This window comes from Poecilia reticulata, linkage group LG1 (genome assembly GCF_000633615.1).
Source record: "Poecilia reticulata strain Guanapo linkage group LG1, Guppy_female_1.0+MT, whole genome shotgun sequence".
Classification (NCBI taxonomy): Eukaryota; Metazoa; Chordata; class Actinopteri; order Cyprinodontiformes; family Poeciliidae; genus Poecilia; species Poecilia reticulata.
The window spans coordinates 33,503,727-33,512,698 of NC_024331.1; the positions used below are offsets into that span (position 1 = coordinate 33,503,727).

At 45.3% G+C, this 8,972-nt stretch overlaps 2 protein-coding genes across 3 annotated transcripts in view; one reads left to right on the forward strand and one right to left on the reverse strand.

The window, feature by feature from the left end:
• glra3 (glycine receptor, alpha 3) overlaps positions 1-8,588 on the reverse strand; it is a 34,749-nt gene extending 26,161 nt beyond the window's left edge. Inside the window, exon 1 of one of the 2 annotated variants that reach the window (XM_008421609.2) lies at positions 8,462-8,588. In XM_008421609.2, the coding sequence (XP_008419831.1) occupies positions 8,462-8,565 (104 nt within the window). In that variant the 5' untranslated portion in view covers positions 8,566-8,588. Of the gene's footprint in view, positions 1-4,751; positions 4,955-8,461 lie in introns of those variants that run through there. The other variant, XM_008421615.2, reaches the window with a different exon arrangement.
• Positions 8,537-8,972, forward strand: part of dok1a (docking protein 1a) — an 11,353-nt gene continuing 10,917 nt past the window's right edge. Inside the window, exon 1 of the mRNA XM_008421627.1 lies at positions 8,537-8,620. Within this exon, the coding sequence (XP_008419849.1) occupies positions 8,564-8,620 (57 nt within the window). The 5' untranslated portion in view covers positions 8,537-8,563. The remainder of the gene's footprint in view (positions 8,621-8,972) is intronic.

Consider the following 8,972-nt stretch of genomic DNA (forward strand, 5'->3'; position numbering starts at 1 on the left):
ACTTTGACTAGACAGACCGGACTTTGACTAGACACAACGGACTTTGACTAGACAGACCGGGCTTTGACTAGACACACCGGACTTTGACTAGACACACCGGACTTTGACTAGACACACCGGACTTTGACTAGACACACCGGACTTTGACTAGACACTCCGGACATTGACTAGACAGACCGGGCTTTGACTAGACAGACCGGGCTTTGACTAGACAGACCGGGCTTTGACTAGACAGACCGGGCTTTGACTAGACACACCGGACTTTGACTAGACAGACACACTGGGGTTGGATGAAATCAGCCTATTTCTGCTGTTTTCCAGTGAAAATGCTCCATACGTGTATTTCATTCTGTATTTTTATTCCTATATCTGGGTTTCCTGTCCGGCCCGATTGCGGTTCTGGTTCTGGTTCCTGTTAATCAGCTGCAGGAGGAAAACAAACATCCTGAAATAAACCTGGAGGATTTCTGGCGTAACATCCAGAGCCGGGTCGACTGGCGCCTGCAGCCAAATGTTCACTTACTGAGGAGGCCGCCCAGCCTTCATCACTCCTCTTCCTCGGGCACCACTTAGCGCAGCGGCTGACCCGCGTTACAGCGGCGGCCTGGAAGAGTTCGGTGTTTCCTGTTCCTCGTGTCAGGAAGTGAAGCGGATCTATGACATAGATCTATCACACATAGAGTGGCCTGTTTTCTAGAAGTTCTGGTTCTGGAATCAAAACCCAGAATTCAGAACATCATGATCATCGCTCTGCTCTCAGCTCTGGGCTGAATTCCTGCATCAACAGAACCAGAACCAGCAGATGACCTGATGCAACCCAGCTCATCTCTGACTGGACCTCCATCCGGGTTCTGGTTCTGCTCGACCCAAATGGCAGCCCAGGTTCTGGATCCAGCCTCAGTCCACTCCTAGAGAAGCTTGAATGGATTCTGCTTCATAATAAGGCTGCAGTTGTCCCTATACTGAACTTTTTCCTTCCACTCAACTTTCTATAAATATGCTTATATTCACTCGGCACACAGGTCCCTTCTCTTTGTTTCATTTCTATTTATTTTTTTATATAATTTCTGACTGTCACGTTTAAAATATCTGTAATTTTTTTACTAAGATTGCAAATAAAATTCAACGTTAAATAACAGTGATAAAGTTAAATTAATGTTATTCAGTAATGAACATGAATTCATGCGACGGTGTATAACAGGATAAACTGGAATTGGTTCTGATTCTGTATCTTTTGGATAAAATATTTGGTTTTATTATTCCTGACCAAATAATTTTGTCAGGGTTTGTCTTCCATAGAGGGGAGAGATCAGAAGGTACATTTCAGAGATAAACGGTTAAACGTTTCCTGGAGCTTCATCAGGTTTATAATCAGGAATATTCCTGCATGTAATCCAGGTTAATCCAGATTCTCTGTGTTTCAGTGAACCGGAACCGCAGATCGGATGTTTAACTGATAAGTGAACCTGTTGGTACCGGATCATTTGGACCAGCTCCGAACACCGGCAGAAAAAAGCTTTTATTTATCAGAAACTGCCGCGGAAGGAAGTTCCGGGTTCTGGACTCCGGATCTGCTAAACGCTGTTCGGTTCCGGCTGGTTTCTTTCGTCAGAGATGCGATGAAACGGAGTTTGAGACGCCAACAGGCGGAGTCCCGTCGCTAATGTCCGGCCTGCTAACCGGAAGTTACATCATGTCGGGAGGAAGTGTTAGCTACTGGCCGGCTAGCTAAGCTAACAGCATTAATGTTATTTAGCCTTACATGAGATAAATTGTATGCATTCATTTACAAATGTCACAGTTTCAAACTACATCTTTATTTTGAAGCTAAACACTTTGTTAGCAATCCAAGTACTATATTTAGTTAACGATTATTTAGTTCAAAGCTAACTATTTAATTGGCAAACTAAGTATGAAGTTTGAAGCTAAAGTGAGTAAGTTTACTGCTGGAAGCTAACTACTTTGTCACTGAGCTGTTTAGTTTGAATCTAATTATTTAGTTTGAATCTAAATATTTAGTGAGAAGCTGAACATCTAATTAGCACGCTGGGCTACAGGTGCTGCATCCTGCGTGCACAAAGCAGCGTCAGGGCAGATCCTTCCTTAGACTCCAAGTCCATCGCTGCTCCCAACGTTCCCAGTAACGCTGCTGCTGGTTCCACTGAAGGTCGTTTCTGTTCTGCTCTGCCTTCCTGTAGCCACAGTTAGAAACGATGATGGGATTCAATCTGCGAACGTGTCGGGTTGTAGAAATGTAGCCGCTGGTTGTGGTGGTTCCACTTCCTGTTGCTGATGATGACATTTCCTCCTGAACCTGAACGCAGCTCCTTCAGTCTCCTCCTCATTGTTCAACCTTCTGAGTGAATCTCTGCTGTTTAGACTGTCAACCTGCAGAATGAGTTTATTTTCATCCTCCAGCAGGAAAAGGGTTTTTCTGTGTGGCTCTGACGGGACGTCGGCTCGGCGCTCGGGTTAATCTGCTTACGGGTCCTGGACGGATTCAGAGATCAGATCTAACAGGATTACAGTCCGGATCCAAATCCACACCGTTTCCTGACTATCCAAATCTCTGCTTTTGTTTTATTCCAACAAAAGCTGCAAAGATAGAAACTGTTCAAATCAGATTATAGTCCCCGCTCTGATAGCTCTGAGTGGCCTGAGCAGCTGCTGCTCCTGGTTTCCATGGCAACCTGTTCAGCGTTTCCGGGTCTCTGGAAACCTGCAGCCTCCTCTTGACGCCCGGATCAGGGGCGAGCCAGAAACACTGGTGGCTCCGGGCGGGAGGCACAGCAACGCCGGAGGGCAGAGGAGGATGAACACATGAGGCTGCTGCTCACTGAAGGGCAGGACGGCTTTTACAGCAGCAGCTTCCAGAGCCGCCATCTTTACTGAGCCGCCATGTTCCTCCGTGTCTGAGCCAAATGGAGGAGAAGCCGCAGGTCAGAGCAGACGCTCCAAGCACTGGAGATAAACTCTTAACTAAAGGCTTAGCTTAGCTTTAGCATCAGCATTGAACACGGTCTCATCAGCAGGAGTTTTTATAGAAGTTCTCAATGCCCAGCTTTTATTTTGATAGTCCATTTCTGCAAGTTAATTAGCAAATTCATCCATCCATCCATTTTCTAACACCTGGTCGCTCAGCAGGTCAGGAGGTGCTGCTGCCTCCAGCTAACGTCCCGGGTGAGAGGCGGGGTCACCTGGACGGGTCACCTGGACGGGTCACCTGGACGGGTCACCTGGACGGGTCACCTGGACGGGTCACCAGTCTTAATTAGCAAATTATTAGCCAAATATAATATCAGAGCTAACTAAATGCTTAGCTAGCTTAATTAAATGATAATTAAAATGAGCTGATAATTTTCATTCTGATGTTTTTGATGGAAACATAAAACATAATAAATCCATTCATTATGGATTATATAATCCATTTATTATGGATTATATAATCCATAATAAATGGATTATATTGTGGAATATAATCCATTTTGTGGTTTGAGTAGAAAATGTTTACATTTCATTTAGTTTTTGGTTATTGTCTTATTTTGGTATTTAAAATATCTTCCATTTCCAGAGTTCAGTCATTTTTTACAAAATCAAAGTTTCTTGGATTTCAGAGATATTTATGATCAATGTGTGATTTACAGACGGTCTGAAAACGTTGTTCTCGGTTATCGCAGGTATTTCAGTTAGCAGCTGTCAGCGTTTTAATCTCCGTCTGAATTAAATCTTCTTTTCTCTCCGTTTTTAGTTTTAATGAAGGTGGAAATGATTTTAAATCCACATGTAGAAACTTTGATCCAGGATCAGGAAGTGAGAACCGGATGGATCCCATCAGATGAACCGCGGTGGGAAACGGAAACGCCATCAGAATCATCGACACACGAAACGTTTCCTTCACTTCATTCAGCCTCTGCACCGCCTCACGTTATGTCCCCTGATGTGCTGCTGTGTTTATTGTCCATCTAGACTTATTATTGCAGTGTGTGTGTGTGTGTGTGTGTGGGGGGGGTAATATTACCGTCTTATTTCTATGTTTACATGTTTTAACTGCACATTGGAGACGTGATTCTGTTAATCCTGTTACATAGAACTTTGGCAATAAAGTTCACTTGACTTCATCACCATCATCATCATCACCACCTTCATCACCATCATCATCATCATCACCTTCATCACCATCATCATCATCACCTTCATCATCATCACCTCCTTCATCATCACCTCCTTCATCATCACCACCTTCATCATCATCATCATCATCATCATCATCATCACCTTCATCATCATCATCACCACCACCTTCATCATCACCATCTTCATCACCATCATCACCACCTTCATCATCATCATCACCACCACCTTCATCATCATCACCTTCATCATCATCATCTCCTTCATCTTCATCATCACCACCTCCACCTTCATCATCATCATCACCAGCCAGCTGACCTCATCGTCTCGCTGGTTCTGATGAATTGATCAGAACTCCATGATGAACCTCCACATGTGAAGGAAACCGGTTCTGAACGTTACCATGGTGATCCAGTACCAACACAGAACTTTCTGATGACAACACTGATCTCCCTCTGAACCCAGAACCGGAACCAGAACCTCCGGGTCAGATTCTCCTCCACCTGAGCCCGTCTGGACCAGCAGTGGAGAACACCTGCAGCAGGACCCCTCCTGACCCCCACCCGGACCTTTCCCCAGGCCGCGGACCCCCAGCTGAACCCGGCGGCGGCTCTCCTCACCTGACCAGCAGCAGCAGCTTCCAGCCAATCAGCGCGCCCCCCGCCGCTTCCCGCCGCCTCATGGCTCGTCCTGCGCGCGCTCGCCGCGCTCAGCTGCCTCGCGCTCCAGGTGAGCTCAGGCGGCGCGCGGGTCGCAGCTCGCGGACATCCCGCCGAGACTCCCGGAAGTTAAGCGGCGGAGCTGCTTCCCGTCAGCAGAGAGGAGCGGAGATGAAGCTGAGGAAGAGGAGGAGGAGGAGCGCCCAGATGTTCACTCTGCTGGCCCCGCCCTCTGCTCTGGTTGGCTGAACCGACGGGCAGCTCAGCCAATCACAGCTCGGCCTGACTGCCTGCTCCAGCAGGCGACATGTTGAATCTAATCAGCAACTTTTCTATAAACCGGAGGGTTCGGTCCATTTCCCTCCAGACAAACATTTAGATTAGTTTACTAAATAAATATTCAGTTAGTAATCTAAAGATTCAGCTCATATTTCAACACTTGGCTCCTAAATCTAAATATTTACTTTGAACTAAATAAGCAGAAATATTTAGTAAGTCAGTTAAATATTAACTATGTAGCTTCAAGCTAAGTATTTATCAGCTAAACATTTAATTTGCCAACTCATAACTTTGCTTGCAGCTGTGATGTCATTGATCACTGCATGGATAAAATGGTGACTTTGGAAAATGAACAGATTTTTTCTTCTTCTATGACATAACCTGAATTATTCACACCTCGTTTCCTCTTCCAGGTGAAATCTGTCACTTTCTTCTCGTTCTCTGTGTTTTTTCTGGTCGTTTTATTATTTTTACATCTTTATTCCTCGAAGTCGCCCCGGAAACGAAAGCGAAGCTGACCCAGCAGAACCTTCTCCTGTCTCTGACCCGGATCATCCGAGGAGAAACGTGTTCTGGTTTCAGGCTCAGCTGCAGCCGGTGACCTGAGGTGACCTTTCATTCCTCGTCTCCCTCTCTGCAGAAGCTGGGTCCAGTCTGGAGCTGCTGGTCAGACCCGGCAGCCCCGATGGGCCCCGGCGCATCATGTGACCTCCCTCAGAGGGAGCGCTGACCGCGTCGTGCTGCTGACAGCGACATGTTTTCCTGATCGGATCCCCCTGAGCCTGCAGGTACCCGTCGCCATGGTTACCCAGCTCCAATCAGGACGGCCGACATTCAGGCCCATCAATCACAACAACAAACCTTATGGACGATAAATCGTCCCGGAAGATGTGATAAATTAAAATGTTGTTTTGAGATCATATGGTGCTAATGAAGCAAGAACACATTCAATAAACTTCACACTCTAATCAACATTTATCACTGGGAGATTTAAAATAAATAACAGAAACAACAAAATAAACAAAATTATCTTTCAAAATAAAGTTCTAGTTGAGCCCAAAATACAGACTGAAAACTTTTATCATCCAGTTTTTGGTAGAAAGTATTGATCTCATTTTGATTTATTATGTGATTAATTGATTTATTAGTTTATTGATTAATGCGTCAGGCCTAACCAAGTCATTTGGTTTGATTTCCAGTCCAAATATGTTGAGAAAAAAATTATTTTTAAGAAACTTCTCAGCTGGAGTTTAAGTGAATAATTCCTTAATGTTGATGAACAAGTTTTAGTTCCACCTGCAAATTATTTCACTTATTAAAAATGTCATATTGAAACTAAATATTTAGCTAAGAAGCTGAATTCTAAATATTTAGTTCATAGATTAGATATTTGGCTACAATTTAAATAGTCACCTTCCTAAAATAATGGCCTAAATATATATAGATATTTACGTTTTGTCACAAGATGATTATGCAAATAAAGAGAAAAAAAACAAGAAAAACCATTTTGGTACAAAATGCTGTTAGTTTTAGCAGATAAAATAAGTTTAGTATCTGCCATCAGCATTAAGGAATAATTAAAATAACGTGTTTCAGGAAAGCAGCTGGTGTTCAGTGTCTCCGTTGAGGTGCGCTGAGCTGTTTGCTCTGGTTAAATGTCTTGGTAGTACTTAGTGTTTTTGCAGTGTATCCGTTTCAGCGGTGATTCCAGGTGTTCCTCCGGTCGGTGCGACCCCCGACCCGCCGGTCCTGTTGTCGGGTCGGATCTGGTTCAGCCGGTGGCCTCGGGGCATCGCAGGCGGTCGGTGTTTGTAGGTGCAGCTCGCGTCGCCGCAGATCCTCCGTGGCCTTTTCAGTCCAAACCTGTCAGATCGAATCTTCCAGAGCCGCCAGCAGCGAGTTCCTCTGAGAGGAGATCATTTACAGCAACAACAAACAGTCTGACCTGCGGGCAGAGCCGCAGAGCCGCCCGGCTGCACCATTCAGAAGCTGGAAAGAAGCAGGAAGCGCGGCTGGACGTGAGTCAAGGCGACGTCCTTCCTGGAATCAGGCCTCCGGTCGGAGGGGGAAACGGAGGAGACGCTCGCTCCAGAGACTCCGAGTTAAAGGCTTCCTCCTCAGATCTGATGCTGGAGCTTCATATTCATTGTTTCACACAAATATCGATGCAAAAGGACAAATTACGCCTCATCTGTAGATGTTGACAGCAGCAGTTGAAGCCTGCATCTCCACTTCCAGGTTGATTCCTTGCTGTACCCGTTTCTGCCACCAGATGTCCTCAGTTGCTCCACCTGTTCCTCATTAGCCCACCTGGCCACTCCTCCCAGTGTGGACCGGGATTCCCATTAATCGCTCCAGTTTCCTCCTGCAGGAATGTTGGACTTTGACCTCGTTGTTTAACAGATACACTGTAAAAAATGAACCATAATATTTAGGGGTTCCTTTGTCAAATTCACGTTTCCACCATGTTGTTCATTCATTAATAAATGTCACAGTTTAAAAATAAATATTTAATTTTACAAGCTAAATACTTAGCTTTGAGCTAGCTAAATATTCAGTTTATATTTAGCTAAATGTAGCTAAATATATTGCAACTGCCACTGTGGCTGCACAGTGGTGCAGTTGGTAGAGCAAGAAGGTTCTGGGTTCGATTCCCGGTCTTTCTGCATGGAGTCTCCATGTTCTCCATGTGCATGGTGGGTTCTCTCCGGTTCTCCGGCCTCCAAAAACATGACTGTCAGGTTAATTGGCCTCCAAATTGTCCCTAGGTTTGTCCCAGTGTGTGCATGGTGTGTGTCTCTGTGTTGCCCTGCGACAGACTGGCGACCCGTCCAGGTGACCCGTCCAGGTGACCCGTCCAGGTGACCTCGCCTCTCGCCCGAATCGTTAGCTGGAGAGGCAGCAGCAGCTCCTGACCCACTGAGGGACCAGGTGTTAGAAAATGGATGGATTTATATTTTGTGACCTAAGAGCTAACTACTTCATATGGAGCTAAATATTTAGCTTACTAGCTTCATATTTAGCTCCATATTTTGATTGGAAAATACTGTTAGCTTGCTAACTAAATATTTAGCTTGCTAACTAAATATTTAGTTTGATAACTAAGTATATTTAATTTGGAGCTAAATGTTATATTTCAGCTAAATATCTAGTTTGCTACTTTATTTAGCTTGAAACTGTTACATTTATAAGTGAATTAATAACGGTGAGAAAATGGATTTGGAAAATGAAGCCCGATGTTTTCTGGACTAAACAACCAAATTACTGCTGTGCAACTTTAGAAGCGGCGCAACAGGCAGGCATTTTAAATGTGTGTGTGTGTGTGTGTGTGTGTGTGTGTGTGTGTGTTTCACAGGTGAGGATCATATTTCTGGAATGCCTCATGGCCCAACCTTAATGCTGATCGGAGCAGGAAGCTCCAGACGTGTTTCTGCGACCTCCAGCAGCAGCGGTCTGGTCCGGTCCAGTCCGGTCCGGTTCCTGGTTCCTCCTCCATGGACTCTCACATCAAAACAGGGACAGTTTACCTGAAGCCGCACAAACCCCACAAAGTGAGTCGATCTTTGCTTCTCTGCAGAAATGCAGCTTGTTTAGCTGTTGGCAGCTCGGTTTGGTCAGAGCAGCTCAGAATCTGAGGCCGAATCTTAAACCGTGACATTCGCTGATATTCCTGCTGCTTTACTCAGTTTCTGGAGCTCAGCAGGTTCGTTCGGCTTTTCTGAGAAGTTCAGAGGAAAGTTGAGGAATCCAAGCCAACAAGTTGAAACAGATCCTGGCAGAACATTCCTGCTGCGCTCCGACTCTGAGGAACCGGAGGAATAAAGGTCCAAATCCCAGCCGCTCTGTGTGTGTGTGTGTGTCTGTGTGTGTCTGTGTGTGTGTGTGTGTGTGTGTGTGTGTGTG